The sequence below is a fragment of the Cydia fagiglandana genome, chromosome 23 (assembly GCF_963556715.1).
Source record: "Cydia fagiglandana chromosome 23, ilCydFagi1.1, whole genome shotgun sequence".
Classification (NCBI taxonomy): domain Eukaryota; kingdom Metazoa; phylum Arthropoda; class Insecta; order Lepidoptera; family Tortricidae; genus Cydia; species Cydia fagiglandana.
The window spans coordinates 12,187,389-12,210,379 of NC_085954.1; the positions used below are offsets into that span (position 1 = coordinate 12,187,389).

Here is a 22,991-nt window from a genome sequence, read left to right on the forward strand (position 1 = left end):
TAACCAGGCCCCTGTTTCACCAACGCGACAGGTGCGACGAATTGTAAAATCACTGTTGCTGACGTCACAGGCATCCATGGGCCACGGTTACCGCTTACCACCGGGCGGGCCGTATTCCTGTTTGCCACCATCATTGTATAATTAAAAAAAACTTTATGATATCGGAAAAAAACAGATATTTCTCTTGCTAAGTTTATGACAATTGTCACAAGAAACACTACAATTGTCACGATATTCCGACATATAACTCATTACCTGTCAAGAATTACCTACAATTCTTCTAAATCTTTGACAATTGTCAGAAACTTCGCAGGAGAAATATCTGTTTTTTTCCGATAGAATAAAGTTTTTTTACATAATACAATGATGGTGGCAAACAGGAATACGGCCCGCCCGATGATAAGTGGTAATCGTAGCCCATGGATGCCTGTGACGTCAGCAACAGTGATTTTACAATTCGCCGCACCTGTCACCGATGTGAAATTGGGGCCTGACCGTGATGATAGTGATGACATTCAATTTGACACAGAATATCGATAGTTTAGTATTCTAATGTTAGGGTGACCATCCATGTCGTAAAGAAATTATTAACTTTTTTTTTCAACACGATTAGAAAATTAACGTTATCCTCACTAATACTGATAGGAAACAGTTGCTTATAATTTACGAAATGCGCAGTATAAGTCCTGCTCACGTCTCCTGAATCACCCTGTATATGTCGCAGTCAAAAGTGTGAACTGGTCAAAAGAACTTTTAACCGACAAAAACAGGCAAAACTGCTTTTGACTGAGCATGTTGGTCAAAAGTAGTTTTACCTGAAAATCATTGGTTAATAGTAATCCCACCAAAAACATTCTGTAAAAAACTAGCCAAGTCTCGATGGAGCTGCTTGTTTATCTCTAAAAAGTAATGAAATCTAGACAAAGTCGTGCCAAGTCTAAGGTTCCTTACTGCGATTTCTTTATTATTATAGTTAATGTTGTGTGACTTGGCCGTTGAAGGGTACACAAGGGTACAAAACCAGGTGCTCCATGACACCATTGCACCAATCTGCCATTGCACCAAAAAGAAGTGTTTGTTTCAGGCTCGCCCATACATAAGTATTATTGAAATACGCAGCTTTATCAAGCCTACAATTGACTGGTTATTGAATCAACGTTTTCCAAGTGGCAATTTTCCATCGTCAATGGGTAGCGGTTCTGGCGACAGATTGGTGCAATGGTGTCATGGAGCACCTGGTTTTGTACCCTTGTGTACCCTTCAACGGCCAAGTCACACAACATTAACTATAATAATAAAGAAATCGCAGTAAGGAACCTTAGACTTGGCACGACTTTGTCTAGATTTCATTACTTTTTAGAGATAAACAAGCAGCTCCATCGAGACTTGGCTAGTTTTTTACAGAATGTTTTTGGTGGGATTTCACTTCTTTTTGTAGAAACCCCCTGGCACTGATTAAAATAACCGACTTGGTTTCACATTACATCTCAAAACTTTTTTGTAGTAAAAGCGTTGCGAGACTTGCACCTTTTTACATGTAATGTTTTTGATGGGATCTCATCTCTTTTTGTAGGCAGTCCTTCTTTTCGGGTACTCATACCCATACTATGTATACACATATCATAACTAAACATATCTTCATTCATACTCACATCGTACATCGTAGTGTACCTTTACTTTACTTTACCTACTATTTGTAGGAACTGCAACAGTAACTTTGTAATATCATATATTTATATGGGATTACAAACTTACTTATGCAGTTCTTAGATCTTTAAAACGTGACTGATATTGTAATATTTTTAGGTTTTCCCTTTATGTGGCCATTAAACCCTAACTCTGTACCAAATTTCAGCTCTCTGAGTTTATGGGAAGTACTAGTTCTATTCTGATGATCATGAGTGAGTTTCATAAATGCGAAACTTTGCTTTCGCTTAACTTCGGAACTAAATGACCTACAGACTTGAAATTTTGGATTTTAAGTATGTGATTATAGCTTACTGGATGACCAAAATTTCTGCGTTCTGGTCTTATCCAGAGGTTCTCAAATAGGGGCCTGAAAATGCGGCGAAATGGTTCCAGTAAAGGATGGTACGGCAGTGTTTGCTTCGCGCTCGACTTGGCGGGGGCACTGCCGTGCCCCCCGATTGTGACTGTTACTATCAGTCAAAAGTACTCGCAGAGATAGGTAGGTTAGGGTTATTTTTTTTGCTACGCCCAAAAAACGAAACTGTTCCCAGAGATAGGTAGGTTAGGGTTATTTTTTTTTGCTACGCCTTAAAAACTAAACTGTTGCCAGAAATAGGTATGATTTTCAGGTAAAACTACTTTTGACCTACATGCTCAGTCAAAAGCAGTTTTGCCTGTTTTTGTCGTTTAAAAGTTCTTTTGACCAGTTCACACTTTTGACTGCAACATATACAATTATACATAGGTACGCATTTTATTACGGAAAAATATATAATATTGGGTGAGGAGGTCTTTGTAGTTCAGATGGCAGACTGGGCTAGCGATCCAGTGGTCGCGGGTTCAAGTCCCAACCAAGACAGTGATTGTTAGGGTTCCGTACCCAAAGGGTAAAACGGCTCCCTATTATTAGGGTTCCGTACCCAAAGGGTAAAACGGCTCCCTATTACTAAGACTCCGCTGTCCGTCCTTCCGTCCGTCTGTCACTAGGCTGTATCTCACGAACCGTGATAGCTAGACAGTTGAGATTTTCACAGATTATGTATTTCTGTTGCCGCTATAACAACAAATACTGAAAAGTACGGAACCCTCGGTGGGCGAGTCCGACTCGCACTTGTCCGGTTTTTTTTAAATTTAATTTTGTTTAATGTATTCCCTTTCAGGTGAATACGGTTGCGTTGAGGAGGCGTTGTCGATCGCTTGCATGCTTCAAGTAGAGGGCGTCTTGACGAAGAGTGCGACGGGCAAGGACAACATTGCGGCTAGGATGTCTAGGAGAAATAACTTCGAGGTGCGGATTATTGTTTAATACAGGATCATTTTTGGATCGTTAGCTATATGAATACGGTTGCGTTGAGGAGGCGTTGTAGATCGCTTGCATGCTTCAAGTAGATGGCGTCTTCACGAAGAGTGCGACGGGCAAGGACAACATTGCGGCTAGGATGTCTAGGAGAAATAACTTTGAGGTGCGTATTATCTACAGCCTAGGAACTAATACGAGCCCGAGAAAGGCAAAGGACGAGATGTGGTGCTGGAGGCGTATGTTGAGGATACCTTGAACCGCCATGCGCACCAAACTATCGATCCTTTCACATCTTCGTGTCCGAACTCGCCTATCCACAGTCTGCCAGCAGCGCATACTGTCCTACTTCGGCCACATAATGAGGAGGGGAGATGAAAGCCTTGAAAAGATCATTGTTGGAAACACGGAGGGCAAACGAAGCCGAGGACGATCTCCAACAAGATGGAGCGATCAATTAAAAGGGGCCCCGGCTGTAACCAACTTGCTCGGTTGTCAGAGACGCGATGAACAGGCACCGTTGGAGGCAGATCATAAAAACCAGGTGTGGAGCATCCACATCCACCGATGACCACGATCCTCAGTCATGAGGGAGCGACCACAGAGAGAGAGAGTAACTAATATGGCTCAGCGACCCAAAGAGGGTCTTGGCTAGGGAATGCAAATCGGTTATTTTTGTATGGAAATAATCGGTTTTTAACCGAAACCGCGGTTATTTCCATACAAAAAATAACCGATTTGCATTCCTTAGTCTTGGCCTCCGAAACGAGAGCACGCCACTTTTTCCGATACCGCGCCGTTTCCTGCCAATTGATCAATTTAATTAACTTTTTCAATAATCGGCATTTTTTTCCGCTATTTCAGGTAGCCGAGGGCGATATAATAATGTACTTAAACGTTTTCGATTCTTACATGAAAGTGAAAAGCTCGATACAAGACGAGAAACGGTCGAAAAAGGCGTGCAGAGAATGGTGTCAAAAGATGTATGTCAACCACCGCGTTATGGAGAAGGTACGCAAACATTACCATACTTATAGTTCGTTTTTTGTAGCATTAGAAATAAGGTAAACAATCTTGATGATGATGAGTCTTTTAATTGAAAAACACATTTTAAAAATAAGTTACATCAAATGTGTAACAATTATGAACCTAATACGATCATTTATATTCTTCTGCTTTCATAAGTAATAGTTTTTGATTTTTAAAAAAGCGTTTTTCAATTAAAAGACATTTCAAGATCGCTCACCTTCTTGCAAGTTCTTTCTAATGCTAAAAAAAACGAACTATAGTTGGTTTAAAAACTCGCTTACAGAATATAAAGGAGAAAGTGTGTCTGTCTGTCTGTTACCTCTTCACGCTTAAGCCGCTGAACGGATTTAGTTGAAATTTGGTATAGAGATAGTTTGAGTCCCGGGGAAGGACATAGGATAGTTTTTATGTCTGAAATCATCCCTGAAGAGAGTGCAAAGGGGGGTGCAATTGAAAGAGTGAATGCATTGCCTAATAATTGAAGTAAGCATTGCTATTAGCATAGCAGACGAAGTCGCGGGCAAAAGCTAGTATAGTATATTACCTACACGCCTAAAGGCTCGGCCACTGCGCGACTAGCGGTGGCGGCAACCAAAGGTCCGATGGCTGTGTCTCGCTCCAACCTAAGGCTACCGGGCGCTACCAGGCGATTTGTCAAAAAACTGATTAATATTCTGTTATAAACTGAAATAAATGTGTATATGAACTAAGAAAAAGTGACCAAGGCCTCCAGTGCCCCAGGCTGGAATCGAACCAACGTCCTCTGCTATCGCGGCAGGTGCCTGTGTATAAAATATTTTCTGAAAATAATTTAATTTGGGGTTATCTATATAGGAAAAGGGACCTTATTAACGACCTTACGCCATTATTAACGGTGCTCCGATATAAATACAATGCCGCGCGATGCTGTGCGGCGTAAGCGCCATCGACAATAAGGTCCCTTTTCCTAGATAACATCACATTTGTTCTTATGGTATAATATACTGTTGTTTATATATTTTCAGGCCTGCGACATTAGAGACAGCTTGGAAAAAATAATAAAGAGAAAGTTTGAGATTCAAAATAAAACGTTCGATGGACCAGACTTAGGAACAGGTGTGATTTTTTTTTTCTTTATTTTAATTGGAAACTGATCATTGTGAACCAAGCGACAACAAAGAAGCGCTGATGGCCTAGCGGTAAGAGCGTGTGTGAACTTTCAATCCGGAGGTCGCGGGTTCAAACCCCGGCTCGTACCAATGAGTTTTTCGGAACTTATGTACGAAATATCATTTGATATTTGCCAGTCGCTTTTCGGTGAAGGGAAACATCGTGAGGAAACCAGACTAATTCTAATAATGCCTAGTTTCCCCTCTGGGTTGGAAGGTCAGATGGCAGTCGCTTTCTTAAAAACTAGTGCCTACGTCAAATCTTGGGATTAGTTGTCAAGCGGACCCCAGGCTCCCATGAGCCGTGCCAAAATGCCGGGATAACGCGAGGAAGAAGAAGATCATTGTCAACCATTGAGAAATATAAGTAAGGAAAGAGTGGGAACTCCATACCTATCTACTCCTCTCATACCTCATACCTAGGGTTACCAGATGACAGTAATTTTCCTGACATGTCAGGAATTTTGGCCTTTTGTCAGGAATGGGGACGGAACACGAAAATGTCAGGAATTGTTTGAATTGATAGATAAGTACGTTTTTATGTACTTAAATAAATACAAATAATAAATTTAATAAAACTTTAATTAATAAAACGCGGCTATCGGCACAATCGGGTGGCCATGGCTAGTGGCTAGATCCCCCCCCCCCCGCCACCCGTCGTCAAAAAATATGAATGTCAGGAAGAATATTCGGAAATCCGGTATTTTGTCAGGAAATTCTGAATTTGTATCTGGTAACCCTACTCAAACCTCAATACTCCTCACTATGATCGCAAATTTTTTTTCCAGGGAAATGTCAAAGGATAATGAAGTGCATGCTATCCGGATTCTTCCCCCAGGCGGCGCACCTGAGCACAGACTCCACATACAGAGGTGTCAGAGGCGCTACATTACACATCAGCCCAGACAGCTGTCTGTTCAGAGTGCAGCAGCCGTCGTGGTGAGTGCTGTGACCATACTGTACTTTCATACAAATAAGTTTACCAAATATCACGTTAGATGGCGTTGTAACGGGCGCGGCGATTGCTACATCGCGCTTACGACATTTTTATTAGGATTGTATATAAGGGTTGGGAATTATTTTCATTACATTGGGTTGGTGACTGGTGTTCATAGTCATTCGTCAGTCGTATAAAGGAACCTTCTAGAAGCTACAGGGGGGGTACAGTAAGTGACTCATTACTGAAGTAACAGCTATAGGAACCGTGCGCGTTAAAGGGTCTGCCATCTTGTGGCCTGAATCGGAAACTTATGGACATTGCCAAAGCAAGTGCCGTCATCTACCGTTCTCGTCAGTACGTTTCCTTGTGCATAGTAGGTTCTGCCAGCAAGTGGGCTACATCGGAAGCATAAACGTCACATTTACGCCTCGCGTCAAAAATTTGACGTCTCCTATGCTGCCCCCTATAGTTCATGCACGGGGCCTAATAGTTCACTTGAATGTCATTTTGTCTCACTCGGTAAGCAAAATCACATTTTGCTCACTGTTTCTAAGCATTAAAGTAACCTTACTCAAGCTGCTGAGGTAAAACAGTGATTTTTCTCACAAAATACTTGTTTGTATACAGGGTGGTGATTGCAAGCGTCCAGAGCACGGGCGACAAGACATACATGCGAGATATGATGACGATAAACAAGGACTGGCTGATAGAAACAGCCCCGCATTATTATAAACAAACGTAATATTATTATACTATATTATAAATAAATAAATAATAATTATGCGACATTTTTTTTACACAATTTGACTAAGCCCAACGGTAAGCTCAAGAAGGCTTGTGTTGTGGGTACTCAGACAACGATATATATAATAATATATAAATACTTAAATAAAATACATAGAAAAACAACCATGACTCAGGGACAAATATCTGTGTCATCACACAAATAAATGCCCTTGCCGGGATTCGAACCCGGGACCATCGGCTTCATAGGCAGGGTCACTACCCACTAGGCCAGACCGGCCGTCAATATAAGAATATGTACATAGTTTTATTACGACTATCTGGGAGACCGAACTTGGCTCGGCAAACATAAAAACCGGGCATGTGCGAGTCGGACTCGCGCACGAAGGGTTCCGTACCATAATGAAAAAAAAAAACAAAAAAAAAACGGCAAGTACTGACCACTCCCGACGTTGCTTTACTTTGGTCAAAAATCACGTTTGTTGTATGGGAGCCCCATTTAAATCTTTATTTTATTCTGTTTTTAGTATTTGTTGTTATAGCAGCAACATACATCATCTGTGAAAATTTCAACTGTCTAGCTATCACGGTTCGTGAGATACAGCCTGGTGACAGACGGACAGCGAAGTCTTAGTAATAGGGTCCCGTTTTACCCTTTGGGTACGGAACCCCAAAAAACGTTTTCCCAGAGATAAGACCTTGCTAGATCGATTTTTTGCCATTTAACAAATTTAACACATATCAGTGAAAAAATAAGGATCAAAGTCAAATGGCGTACTAAAAGTGTTAAACAATTGTCTCGTTAGATGGCAGTAAATGTGCTGACTACATAATACTTTGACAATATTCACCTATTTCAGATTCTCTTTGGATATAGGGGTGGTATTCCACCTACCCGATTTCTTTGTCCAATGTCATTGCGTCCCGCTCTCTCATTGAGCAAAATTGTGAGACGCATACACATTGGACAAATATATTGGACAATTGGAATATCACCCTAAGTCTGAAATAATTATTTATTTTACTATGCAAATGGCGCTGTAGGTAATTCTAGCGTATGGTAACTAAAATAAGGATACGTTATTTTACTTCTTACGTCACGCAGGCCTATTCGAACGTAAAATGATATCAGAATGGTACCTATCTAACTGATGTCATTCAGTTATCGTGGATTTTGTTCGTACTCGGGCCGCACGATAACTTAAATAACATGATTTTATTTGATAACGAAACAAAATGGTTCAAATTCTGATGTCGTGTACGTTCGAAATTCGAATTGGGTACTTTCCTCTACTTAAAATAAATTATTTCACACCGTGCACGAAATAAAGCACCAGATAATTATTAGAAAAACATAGATAACAGTTATTTTTAAACATATAGGTATGAAAAGTAGGTTAGTTGACTGTGACGTCACTACGCTCACTACACAAGTTTTCATATAAATTCCATAATTAGCAAATCGTTTTGACAGTTCTAAAAAAGAAGCTGATTTGACTACTCGGAGAGTAGCCAATAGACTTGTTAGACTGAACTAGACGGCACTCATTTTGTTCTCTGACAATCAAAAAGAATAGATAGTATAGAGGGGTCCTGTCATTGTCAATTTTGTAGTCACGGTACATTTACTGCCATCTATCGACACACGACTAAAGCTTAAAATAAAATTGAAGATGTATAAAATAATCAAAATATGTTTACGGATAAATGATTCTTAATTTTTATTGTTCCATACTGACCCATGTTCTTTCACTGATATGTGTTAAAATTGTTAAATACCAAACGGTGTCGTTAACGCCATCTAGCCGACAATAGGCCAAAGGTAATGGCGCCATCTATTCGAGAATGACTTTTTCTTGGCCGTCCGAGGCACGTTTTTTTCTTAGACTTTATTTATCTTATACGGAGTTATATATATCTCTGCTGACAATCCACCTAATAAACTCTTGTACCAATATCTCGCTAGATGTCGCTGTACCGCCGGGAAACTAGCGAACGATGTTACTCTACAGAATGTACATCCTTTAGAAGGAGACAAAGCTGTTCTAGTAATTAACAAAATTAAGTTTTTTTTTATAAATTTTTGAATCACGACGTCATTGTTTTGTTTTGACGTCGTGTCGGAAAAGTAAGTGCTGATGTCAAACGTCAAGATTTGACAACTAAGGCATGCCAATGGGGTTGGCCGGTCAAACTGTTTAGCAGATGGCGCTAGCATAGTTTGCCCTGCCAATCCCTAGAACTGTGTCAGTTTTTTTAATGGAATTGTATGCCCTGGATGCCCTTTAAGCTAAATCTCAAGAAAAAGGGGCAAGCTATGATGGCGCCATCTATGCAAACCTTTGACAGTCAACCCCATTCGAAATTTTGTTTGAAAAAGTTCGCCACACGCGAGTTTTTAAAAAATTGATTTATTTATTTTTTCACCCTAATTTTCAAGTAAAATAAAAAAACAGGTCACAAAATGCTGTTCCTCATTGAAATTTAGCTTATAATTTTCGAGTAAAATGGCTGTGATGTTACATACTGCTGTCCGTGTGTTACGGAGACACGGGCAGACAGACGGACATGGTGAAATTATAGGGGTTCCAGTTTTACCGTTTTGGAACCCTAAAAACAGCTTATAGCTAACACCCTTCCATATGACTTGACAAATTTATTTGTCCAATATTGCGTCTCACATTTTACTTAATGAGAGAGTGAGACGCAATGACATTGGACAGGTGGAATACCACCCATAGCTTTCGCGTCATCACCCAATAAACTCTTGTACCAATGTCTCGCTAGATGGCGCTGTACTACGGAGAAACTAGCGAACGATGTTACTCTAAAGGAGTACATCATTTATAGTAAGGAGACAAGACCATATCGTTAGTTATTTATTTACCTTGAATAATTATTGAATCCCGATGTCATTTTTGACGTCGTGTTGTAAAAGTGCTGATGTCAAACGTCAAGATTTGACAACTAAAACTTGCCAATAGCGACCCTATCGTATCGTCGGTCAAAGTGTTTAGCAGATGGCGCCAGCATAGCTTGCCTGCCAATCCCTAGAACTGTGTCAGTTTTTTAAATGGAATTTTATGCCCTGGATGGATGTTCTTTAAGCAAAATCTCATAGAAAGAGGGGCAAGCTATGATGGCGCCATCTATGCAAACCTTTGCCAGTAAACACATCCGATATTTTGTTTTATAAAAAAATTTGCCACACGTTAATTTAAAAAAAATTGGATATTAAATATAAATATTACTTTTTTTACCTTAATTTTTAAGTGAAATAACTTTTAACTTAGTAGCAGGTCACAAAATGCAATTTCTTATAATTTTCGAGTAAAATGGTTGTGATGTGACATACGGCTATCCGTATGTCACGGACAGACAGACGGAGATGATAAAATTATAGGGGTTCCATTTTTACCATTTTGGAACCCTAAACCAGCTTATAGCTAACACCCTTTCTCTATTCATGTAACTTGACAAATTTCTTTGTCCAATATTGCGTCTCACATTTTGCTTAATGAGAGAGTGAGACGCAATGACATTGGACAGGTGGAATACGACCCATAGCTCTCACGCCAACGTCACCTAATAAACTCTTGTACCAATGTCCCGCTAGATGTCGCTGTACTACGGAGAAACTAGCGAACGATGTTACTCTACAGAATGTACTAGTTGTAAGGAGAAATCTCGTTTTATTTAGTACTGACAGTACGTCGTTTTTTTTTCAATTTTTGCGAATGATGTCCATTTTGACGTCGTTATTAGAGATGCAACGGATACTACGATGGCAACGTCACCTAATAAAATCTTGTACCAATGTCTCGCTAGATGGCGCTGTGCTACGGAGAAACTAGCGAACGATATTACTCTACAGAATATACTAGTTGTATAGAGACACAACATGACTTATGGATATTAATATTACTTACTATTTTTTGGAATACGATGCCATATTGATGGACGTCGTAATAGAGTCACACCAAGGAAGTCTGAAGCGGATTTGATAGCCCACGCAGTAAGTGTTATTTTAAATGTCAAACTTAATAAAATTATGACATTTATGACGTGTTAATAAAATTTGCACTGCGTGGGCTATCAAATCCGCTGCAGAGTTTTCTTGGTCCGACTCTATAATGAAAGCTATGTCACAGAATAAATAATAGTATAGTCGTTCGATTTGTAGCTGGCCCCGAATACTAGGTACAGAAGGTTCACTCTCTAATAAAACGCATCTATTACGACAGATGTGACCGCTAGGTGGCGCAAGCGTGAGCAGGCGTACGTTCCGTAGCGGTGGCGGTGCGCGGCAACTACTGGTGTGGCCAGGCGTGGCTCACTCCGCGATTTCGTCGCTTTACAACAGGTAGTTACAAGTACATCCGTTCCACCCCAATTTTGGTGGCTAGCCATAAGCCGCGTGTGGCGCTGTCGCCACCTAGCGGCCATACCTGTCCTGGGGGGCGATTTTTGAATTTCGACCGCTTGATTTCGTGTTTTTCATTTAATAATATCTCTAAGGCTTTTAAATTCTAGGCATTTAAAATTCTACTAATAGAATTGAAAACGAGTGGTCAATACCACTCGATTCCCAATTTATATCGCTCGGATTTCAAAAATTAGCATTTTACCGGTTTCGACCGATTTTCGAGTGACGAAATCGAACGATCGAAATTCAAAAATCGGCCTCCTGATCGTAACACGCCATGTCAATCGTCCAGATGTTATTTAAAAATCGAATTAGACCCTTAAACCACTTAGAGTCAGGCCAATCTAACTCTGCGGCGATTTTGATAGCGGTTGTTTAAAATGTCATAATTCCATAGAAATCTGACATTTAACACTCGCACAGTCTGTGATATCATGATAGATAGATAGATAGATAGATAAAAACTTTATTCCAAAACATTATCGTGACAAAAAAAAAATTGAACTTATGATAAGAATAAAACTAAAACTTATGTCTAAGTACTATACTAAACTAATTACTAACTACATACTAGAATTTTTTTTTTGTCACGACTGTGTAGTCGCGAAAAGGCGCCGACTCAGCATGTGCTGTAGCATTGCTGCCACAGCGCTGGTATTCTGCCGGAACCTAGCAGTGCGCGCGATGATGCAGAGTTAGCTCGGTCTGACTCCATAATAATTATTTAACATTATTATTATAACGAATGAAGCGCGTTGTTGTCCAAATCATTCACTAGATGTCGCTGTACCGACAGGAAACTAGCGAACGAGTTAACATCATAAAATGTACTACTAGATTCCGATAACTATTGTGAGGCAGACGAAAGTTTTGCGTTTTGTTAATAATTTTTGGAAACGACAATATTGACGTCGTTTTAGTGGTGCTGTTGTGTTGTAAGATGTTATATTGTTTGACAAGGATAACATGATAAACACTGTCATGTTGTCCCTGTCACACAATGTTTTTATAACACAGCCGATGTGGGAGCACCATTAGAGTTTAATGGTGAGATGAGTTTTAATTAGTTATTTTGTCTCACTCGGGGGCAAAGTTGTTGTTTAACCGCTCGTGCTAATATTGATACCCGAGCAAGCTAAGGATTCCAAAATTGAAAAATGGAATCTGGAGCGTTGCGAGGGTTTCAAAGCACGAGGGTTAATCGAAATTTGCCTCAGAGTGAAACAAAATTTTTCACCACACCAACACGAAGAAAATATTAAATGTAAAATATAAAGTCCTAATTTAGGAACGCAAACTGTCTAATTTTCCGAAAAACAAAAAGAATTATTAGGTAATTGGTCATTAAATGTACCGTTCTGTCATAATTTCATAATTAAGTACCTACACAAGCCAATATGAATCGTTAATGTTTTCAAATTGATTTGATATGGTTTGCGTTAAATCAATAACCAATTAATAGGAAATTAGCGGTACACGACATATGCTTTCCATACATACAAACAATTTGATATGGCTATACAATTCATTAATGAATCAGAATTGTGACGTTTTCGGAAAAACATAGAGCATATTTGGTTGTATTATAAAGATTATAATAATAAATATATGGGGACATCTTACACAGATCATCCTAGCCCCAAACTAAGCAAATCTTGTACTATGGCTGCTAGGCGACGATAAACATAATTATATAGATAAATGCATACTTATATACATAGAAAACACCCATGACTCACGAACAAATATTTGTGCGGACATACCTTTTCATGTATGATGCGTGAATGTACAAATTATTCTGAGAAAAATGAGCCCAAGAAGTCAATATGTGACGTCCCACGGGAAAAGGTAGCTTATGGCGGTTGGCGCTTACGCTATTATTAACGCCGCTCCAATATTATTGCGGCGCTATGCGACGTAAGCGCCAGCCACCATAAGGTACCTTTTGTCGTGGAACGTCACATATTTTGAAGACACGAATGAAATGTACATTTTTGGAAAACGCTCATTGTACGAAATATCATTTGATATATACCAGTCGCTTTTCAGTGAAGGAAAACATTGTGAGGAAACTGGACTAATCCCAATAAGGTCTAGTTTACCCTCTGGGTTGGAAGGTCAGATGACGATGAGTCGCTTTCGTAAAAACTGCCTACGCCAATTCTTGGGATTAATTGCCAAGCGGACCCCAGGCTCGCATGAGCCGTGGCAAAATGCCGGGATAACGCGAGGAAGAAGAAGAGATAATTAACCGAATACAATATAACACCTACATTTATTTTCAGTTTCCGAATAAATCTTCAGATTATGTGCGTGCTTATATAAATCAAACATGGCCGCTGTACGCCATTTTGGATTAAACTATCGCTCGCAATGCGTCGAGCTATAGTCGTCGCCATGGCGCTGGCGGTTGTCGCGGTAGTACGGGTGTGTACATTGACTATTAAGGGCGGTAAACAAGAATTTACGAACGAGTGTGAATTGAAGTCCGAAGGCGAGGACTTAATTAACACGATTCCTGCACCGCCCGTGATATTCACGTTTTTCATCAATTGTGAGGAGAAAAAGGAAAAATAAAACTTCTGCCTAATTTAGGACGTACATTACAGCCCTAGGTAATTTAGGATTTGTGAACCGTATTGCCTACGTGTATAACACCTTTTGCGGACAAGTGTGATGCAAATTTCATTTAAGTATGTTCAGGTTAAGTTGAAAGTGGGACGAAGGGCATGCATTTCGGAATACACCGGTATTCCGAAATGCATGCTCGAAAGGTATGCTCGAACCGATTTTACGATATTTTAATACGTCGAAATATCGGAATTCCATAATTAAAAAAAGAGTAGAAATATGTTTTAACATTTTAATAGTCCAGTATTGGTCTAAATAAATAATATTGTTACATAATATAATATACCATTTTTTTCATTGTAGTGTGCAGATTCGTAAGTTACATTAATATTTTTTTACACTTATATATACCTACTTATAAATATCTGTGTCGGACCGTTTGCTTTTTCTGATATTTTTGTTTTTTAAAGCGCTAGAGCCCTTCAAAAATGGCCAAAATGGCCTCATTGACTATGCCGCAATGAGAGGCGTAGTATTCAAAACTGATATCAATTCGCCAAAAAAAGCAAAACGGTTCGACACAGATAATTTCATAATCATTTAGATTTCCAAATTTGGTTACGATTGGATAAGTTTTGGAGGAGGAAACAGTCGAATACGAAACCTCGATTTTTGAGATTTTTACGCAGGGTTTTTCGCCTTGTCCTTATCGCACTAGTTTTAGGAGCCGCTTTCGTTAGCGAAACGGGTATATTTATCTAAAATATTTAAAACTCAGCTCCTGTTTCGTCTTAAGAATTAGAATAAAAAAGCTCGTTTGTGAAAAGTTTTTGTTTTTTACTAAAAGTCACTGACTTATCAAACCGCCCTCGTATGTTGAAATTATTTAGGTACAAACAAGATATACAACAGTGGTATTACTGAAATAAATTAATAACTAGCTTAAATCTAAAAGAGGTCCGTAAAGCATTGTTCCAAGGATGATGGCGTTTCCTCGCTGTATCGCAATGCTTCGCCCGATTCGAACTTTAAGATACGTCAATTAATAGATCTAGAAACGATGTGTCAGTGTCAAAAGTGACGTTTTTGATTGAAGAAACGCCACATTTGACACTGACATATCTAATCCATATCGTTTCTAGATCTATTAATTGACGTATCTTAAAGTTGGAATCTAGCCGTGATACGTTGTGCGAGGTAAGCCAGCCGCCAGCTCTTCGGTCACCGTTACGTCAACCAGAGCGGCTACCGCGAAAACCGAAATTCGCAAATTGCGGAGATCTTTCTCTTTTACTCCAACGAAGGCGTAATTAGAGTGACAGAGAAAAATCCCCGCAATTTGCGAACTTCGATTTTCGCGGTTATAGCCCAGACGCTTCGCGATTTCTGCGAACAACTTATGCGCGCTGGGACCCCATGTTAAAATTAATGTGTAATTGATTGTTCACAGGCCCCAGAAAGATGCGAATATGACACTATCTGACTCAAAAATCATAAAATCTGGTAGTAGAAACAAACGGTAAGTTTTCGAGGATGTTTATGTGCAATAAAGTGACATACATACATACATACATTTTGAAAGAGAATGTTTTAAAATGCACTGTTTTCATACAATACTGATGCATAGCTTTTTTAGTTATAAATTAGTATTACGTAACAGTATACACATCACAAAAAAAAAACTAAAAACAGATGCTTCTATAGATCTATTAACTAAGTCCTAATATATGACTTACCCTCGTATTCATAAAACTTTACGGGCCCGATTTAGGTAGTTATTATTTATCGTATGGCATATGTATATTATGTATGTCACTGGATTATCCAACGTTTAATTTTATAGTATGTAATCAATTTTGTATTTTTAGAGTTCCGTACAGTCAGCAGCAATATTTGCTAAGCGGGCGAGGTGTTCAATATGATCTTTTGGATCTTCTTTTCGATTTTGAACACCTCGCCCGCTTTGCAACTTCTGCTGCTGACTGTACCTCAAAAGGAAAAAACGGAACCCTTAAAGGATCACTCGTTCGTCTGTCTATCTGTGCATCAGTCACAGCCTATAGAAAATAAATAGCCAAAAAATGACCATCTCCCCCCCTTTATTTCCGAAACTACTGGGTCTAAAATAAAAAAAAATACACAAAATAGTTCTTTACCTATGGATGTCAGGAAAACCTATTAGAAATGTGCAGTCAAGCGTGAATCGTTCTTAATGTACGGAACCTTTGAGACGCGAGTCCAACTCGCACTTGGCCTGTTTTGTATTTTGTATTTGTACTTAATGTTTTTTTGTTAAAGACAAATAGTGCAGCCCTATGAGGACTCCTTTAAATGGTGAGTAGTAATAATAACCTCTAATATTAATACTTAACAGTGGCACTATTATTACCAGAGGGATTTACAAGTGTCACAGAGAGGCAACACGTTGAACGTGGTTCGCGGTAGACACTCAGGCGTGGCTCACTCCGCGATTTCGTCGAGTCGCTACAAGTACATGCGGCCCACACCAATGTTGGTGTCTAGCAGTAGTAGTTGCCGCGCGCCGCCACGGAACGGGCGCCTGCTCGCGCTTGCGCCACCTAGCGGTCATATCTGTCGTAATAGACGCGTTTTGTTAGAGAGTGAACCTTCTGTACCTATGACAGTACCTGCATTGAATAAATGATTATGATTACTATTATTTATTCTGTGATATTACTAGGCCGGGAAATAGGCAATTGCTGGCCGGGTTTGATATGAAGGACCGAGCGAGCGAGGCCATCTTATGACCACAAGGCCATAAGGCCAATAATTCCTATCCCGGCCGAGGTATTTATTATGTACAATGCGTTTCTAAAAAAATGCACAAGAATACAACCTAAAAATCAATAACAACCACGGCGCTCGCTTATGGTCATTTATTTTTGCCGGCCTAAGAATATTGTTCGAAAATCCATTGACGGCGGGCCTCGTTCAAGCGTACGCAATCGTTGTTTCGCAGTCTAGCATACTGTTTGAGAAAGTAAAAATTAATATTTAAAATATAATTATAATATAATTTTTCAGGCTTCTAAAGTAAGTATTACAACGTACATTATTGTAATTCAACAACTAAGTTATTTCTTGTCATATAGCTATGAACAATTAGATTTTTTATATACCAAATACCTAACGAGAGCCAATATGAATCTGAGGGCCTACCGCGAACATCGAACTTCGTAAATTGCGGGCATCTTTCTCTGTCACTCTAATTTATACACTCCATATTTTATTGTAATGTATGAAGAAAAGAGTTTTTTGTAAATTAAAAATAAGTTTTTTTTTGTTACAGAGAAAAGGAGTAAGTACCTACTTCCAACAAATCTAATTTCCCGGCCTAATAATTTATATATTTACCAGCAAAATTTTCTTATTTTGTTTCTTGATAAAATTCGTTTTATATAATCTTAATAAACTGTTAACAGTTGTTTTTATAATTTACAGGAAGTAAGTATAGACATGAGATAAAGTTTATATTTCAGGTTTAAATAAGAAAGAAAATAACTGTATTTTTTGGAACAGGCGAACCAAACGATCTTTTTTTTTATTATGAATGGGCTTACTCATGGCTACAGACTAGCCGAGCGTAGCGAGCGTAGTGAGGCGTAGACGTGGCCTACGATGGAGCGAGCTCGCCCAATCTTATTTAAATCTCCTCCTGCAAGGCAAGAGAGAGTGAGATGATAACAACCGCCTATATTACTCTCTCACTCTAGCAGATTATAAATACCTTCTTCTTCTGGACTCTCTATTAAGGTTTTAAACTAAACGACATTTTTACTGTTACAGGGAAAATCAGTAAGTACAAAATGTAAACAAAAATACTTTGGGGGCTCTATATTTATTCTAAAGGGTCCCACAGATTACCAGTTCGCCGGACGATATCAGCCTGTCAGTTGTTCGGAACTGTCACCTTTTGCGTTTAACTGACTGGCTGATATCGTCCGGCGAACGGGTAATCTGTGGGCCCTTTTACGTCTTGATGTATGTATCTTCCTAAGGCCCAGCGATACATATGAAAAATCCAAAATTTGAACCTTAAGTGTAGGAAATAGAGTGAATTCAAATCATTTATTTACAAACAAAATATATATACAGTGGTACAACTAAACGAAATTAATAACTAGCTTAAATCTAAAATAGGCCCCTGAGGCATTGTACCAAGGATGCTGGCGGCATTTCCCCGCTGTATCGCAATACAGCCGGCCTAGCCAAGGTTACAATCGCTATCGCTTCGACAACGAAAAGTATAATGTCTCTCTATCACTCATCCATAGTAGTGCGACAGTGACAGTTGCATTTCGATCGCTATGGAGCGTAAGCGCGATCGGCATCTTGGCTACGCGGCCTGATACGTTGTGCGAGGTAGTCGCCAGCTCTTCGGTCACCAGTTACGTCAACCAGACGCTTCGCGATTTCTGCGAACAACTTACGCGCGCTGGGACCCCATGGACCTAGAGTTTCAACTCCAAATGGTTGATTGATGAAATAGAGTTGATTTTGCGTTGTTGGAAAATATAACGAAACAAAGCAAAAGCGATTCTGTTCCAATTGAATAGGATTTAAATTTCATCGAACTGAAGAGGTACTATACTTAGGTAGGACGTTGGGCCTTGGGAGGGTATGATTGTATTTCTCAAACATGCATGGAAATGTCATTATGTTCGAGATATCTACTACGACAGGTGAAGTTTTGAGAGCTTTAGTAAGACATGCAGGCAATAGATTTTCATACAACATGGCAAGGTGGATTCGAGGTGTGTGTCACGTAAACTAGCGTCATACAGACTTATCTAGGTGTATAGTTTGTTTATAGCATTTTTAGCATTAAAAAGAACTTCGCAGAAGTAAGCTTGTGGCTCCAAATCCGACACTTATAGCGGTAATAATACATATAATAGTAAATTATATGTATTGACCATGCTACATTAGATAATTCAATAATTATTAACAATTAAAGAGCCTGATAAAAACTGCACGCTTGCTTCTGTGGAGTTCTTTCTAATGCTAAAAAAACGAACTATAATACCAACCCGTTAAGATTGGTGTATCTCCTGCAGTTAAAAAAATACTAAATATTTCTTGAATAATTACCACATAACTAATATAACTACCTACATATGTAATTGATAATCTTATAGAAATTTTAAAATCCTAATTTTTTTTATGTATATTTTACAGACAGTGAGTATTTTTTATAGTATGTTTTAGTAGTAAATCGTCCTTTTACAGGATGTACCTATAGAAAATCTAATAAAGGTTTTTTTAAACGATTTAATATCACATTCATTCCTGCTAAGTTAAAACTATTTTTTACTGTTGCAGACAAAAAAAGTACGTACACCAAAAAATAAAGTTTTCTTAAAAAATAGTTTGAAATGCAATGTAAATAATTACCACGTAACTATAGGTATGAACCTACCTAATTATAGTTTTATTTGAATTAATGATTATAAACTATAGCATTATCTACGTTTTACAGGCAGCTGTAAGTACTATTTCTTGTTATAATAACAGTGTTTTATAGGTATATTAGTAGTTTAAAATACTTTATACGTGAGAAAAAAATGTTTTTTTTTATTTTTTGCCGAGTGTCCCACATCACATGTTTGTGAAAATGTTTTTTATGAATTTATTTTTTCTAATAAATTTACCCAAAGGTTGAGAATTTATTTCACTTTGTCAAATAAATAAGATCAATCATAAATCTTTTTCATTTTCCAGGAAACTATGTCTGCGCAATAGCCCAAAGGATTACTGCCTGTAAGTGCATCATATTGCTTAACAGGCCAGAAAGTAAGGCATTACCGGCCGAGTAGGTTTTACAGGCCACTCAGGCCAGAAAGTAAGACATAGCTGGCCGAGTTTTAAATGGGCAAGCGTAAGCGAGGCCAATTAGTAATAAGAGGCTGGCAGTATCAAATTTATACCTTTTTTTGCTTCTCGTACATATTACTTATCTTTTTTAATTATATTTACAGGAAAAAAATGTAAGGACATTTATATGTATATTTATGAGGTTTTGGTGGGTTGGGCAATTAGCCTGTAATTTTAGTATAAAATACGAATAAAACTGCGTAAAATGTGGTTATTCAATATTATCCATATAGTTAGATACATATTTAATTTATAATTATATTTACAGGCGTAACAAGTGAGGACCTATATGTATAATTGCATATTTTCATAATATTAAGTACACCTCACCACCACTCACCACCAATCGCTTACCATCAGGTGATCCGTCTGCTTGTTTGCCTCCTAAGTATATGATAAAGAAAAACCTTTTGTCAGTTTGTGGAATCACTACACGCTTCTATACAAATTTCAATTTCTATCATTTAAAGGTTTTATTTTTATCCAAACGGTTTTTTGCTGAAATCGAAGGTTCGGTTTTGCTCTAGTTTCAGCCGTAACAGACCTGTTTTATTTTCCCAGTAGTTACAAGTGGTAAAAGGTGGGAAAAAATCCCAGTAGTTACCACTGGTAACAACTTGGTGGTAAGTGGGAATAACCTGAGGTTTCTCAATTTATTGACCGAGCGAACGCGAAGCGTCTGTTATATTCATCATCAGTGACATCTTTTGATATTGATCTATTTTTCACATCGTCCTATGTTAACTGTAAAGTTAGTTCCTGTATTGCATTAAAATTAAACACATTTATGTAATTATTTAACATTATGGTACTCGAACCGAATAATGTCGTATACGAAAAATATGAATATTAATATACAATTATAAATATACAATTTTCGAATTTACTGATAATATTAATATACAATTATTATATAATATACAATTTATATTTAAAGGCGAGCCAAAAAATTGCGTCGCTCACAATAGTTTTTCGGACTATTCGTGCAATTTTCATAAACTATACTTATTACTAAAACTAGAATGTTCTATGTCGACCCATCGCTCGCTAGTTTCCCGCCGGTATAGCGACATCTAGCGGAGCTTCCTGTACCCCTAGTGTAAATTTCATTCGATAGCGTGACGTGACGTACGCGTTTGCGTTTAGTGTCATTTTGTATGGGATTTTGAGTTTCCGAAACGTCCCGCTGGGGGCGCTGTTCAAATTCTCATACAAAAATAGACATAACGCAAACGCGAACGCTCGTCACGATATCGAATGAAATGTACACTGTTCAGGGGGCCGATTTTTGAATTTAGATCACTCAGATTTCGTCACTCGAAAATCGGTCACGGCGAAATGCTAACTTTTGAAATACGAACGATCGAAATTTGGAATCTAGTGGTATTGACCACTCGATTTCAATTCTATTAGTAGAATTTAAACGCCTAGTAGTGAAGATGTCATTTCACGAAATACACTAAATCGAGTGGTCGAATTTCAAAATCGGCCCCTTGGCTAGCATAGCAGTTTACGCAGTACCGTCTTTACCATAAGGGCACACGGGGCCCGTGCCCAGAGCCCCCATCCTCGGGGGGCCCCGAAGGACAGACAGTAACAGTATATTTGAATACCCATAATAAATAGAAGATCATAGTAGAAAAATCTTAGTTTAATTAGCTTTCTTTACTTTCCAAAAGGGCCCCAAATTCTTATGTGCCCAGGGGCCCCAGCATATTTAAGGCGACCCTGAGTTTACGTAATTGCAATTGAGGCATCTCTAACCAAGGGCGCTACACAAAGTACCATCGCCCACACTGTTAACTGTACATCGGTGGACCTTATGCCTTTTGTAATAAGGTTCACCGGTTAGGAGTGTTGCTGGTTGTACCGCAAAACGTGCACACTAGCGCCACAGCTAAATAATCGTGGTTATTTAAATTTAACGAAAGATATTAAAATAAAGCCGACCACTGACCAACAGGCCGCTGGACGATATCGGCCTGTCAGTTAGAACAAAAATTTGGCAACTCCGATCAACTGACCGGCCGATATCGTCCGGCGGCCTGTTGGTCAGTGGTCGGCTTAAGGGGGCCGCTACGTCCTGTATTTTGTATTTAAGTACCTTTTGAATACATCAAACTAGTTTTTATGTTGCTAAATTCGTCAAATGCGTCCAAAGATATAGGAGTTCATAGATCGACGAATCCAGCAACATAAAAACTAGTTTGATGTATTCAAAAGTTACTTACTTAAATACAAAATACACTCCGTAACGGCCCCCTTTTTTATTATCATTCGTTAAATTTAAATAATCACGATTATTTAGCAGTGGCGCTAGGGTGCACGTTGATGGGCTCTTAAACTACCCAGTAGTGAGCAATATAGGCATATTTTACGATATACAAACATTTGAGTTTAGTACAACTTTGACATTATCTTTACAGAAAAAAATTGTAAGTACACCGGTTCCGAGTATTGTATTATGTAGCAGTCTAATTTTAATTGGTAGAAACACTTATCGATTATAATATACATATGTATATTTGATCCACAGAAATATTTTCGTTCTTAACATATTAATCAAGGAATGGTGGGAGTAAGTAAGTATTAAGGCCAGAGCACACCGGCTGCGTGCCGCAAGCGGTGTGCCGTCTCTCATAAGAGTTTGTATATTACAACGCGCCGATGCACGTGCAAGTCTACGCACACGCATCCGGTGTGCACAGGCCTTTATTCATTTGATCATGTGTTATTGGCCTATGGGGCATTAATATTTAAACATGTATACATAATATGTTCAATTGTTCAATATATACGAGTATCATGTATATTCAGTAATATTCACGTCAAAATAACATCCTGTATTTAATAATGCAAATAACATTATCATACCAACCACAACAATGACAAAATTATAATCGAGAAAAATATTTTTGTGGGTCAAATATAAAATATTCGAAATAGTAAATTAGGTATTTGCCGTGATATATTTTTGCACATTGATTTATTAAAGTAAAGGATTCTTTTGCAGGAATATTTCAAAAATAATTGAAATAAATTTTGTTTAGTGACTTGTACAGACGCCTATCGCGAAAAATGAAAACCAAAATTTTGGTTAATTAAGCCAGGTGGCCGATTTTTGAAATTCGACTACTCGATTTCGTGTATTTCGTGTAATAATATCTCCACTACTAGGCGTTTAAATTCTACTAATAGAGTTGAAATCGAGTGGTCAATACCATTACATTCCAAATTTCTATCGCTCGCATT

At 38.4% G+C, this 22,991-nt stretch overlaps 1 protein-coding gene and 1 long non-coding RNA gene across 2 annotated transcripts in view; both read left to right on the top strand.

The window, feature by feature from the left end:
* The window catches only part of LOC134675869 (probable ATP-dependent RNA helicase DHX35), a 68,665-nt gene extending 61,807 nt beyond the window's left edge, over positions 1-6,858 (top strand). The window contains exons 12-16 of the mRNA XM_063534193.1: positions 2,850-2,977; positions 3,851-3,997; positions 5,020-5,110; positions 5,952-6,102; positions 6,731-6,858. Of these exons, the coding sequence (XP_063390263.1) occupies positions 2,850-2,977; positions 3,851-3,997; positions 5,020-5,110; positions 5,952-6,102; positions 6,731-6,845 (632 nt within the window). The 3' untranslated portion in view covers positions 6,846-6,858. The remainder of the gene's footprint in view (positions 1-2,849; positions 2,978-3,850; positions 3,998-5,019; positions 5,111-5,951; positions 6,103-6,730) is intronic.
* A 6,704-nt stretch (positions 6,859-13,562) lies between these two features.
* Positions 13,563-15,375, top strand: LOC134675990 (uncharacterized). The gene is made up of 3 exons (XR_010099855.1): positions 13,563-13,700; positions 14,208-14,218; positions 15,295-15,375. It is a non-coding gene; the product is annotated as an uncharacterized LOC134675990 (long non-coding RNA).
* The last annotated feature ends 7,616 nt before the right edge of the window (positions 15,376-22,991 follow it).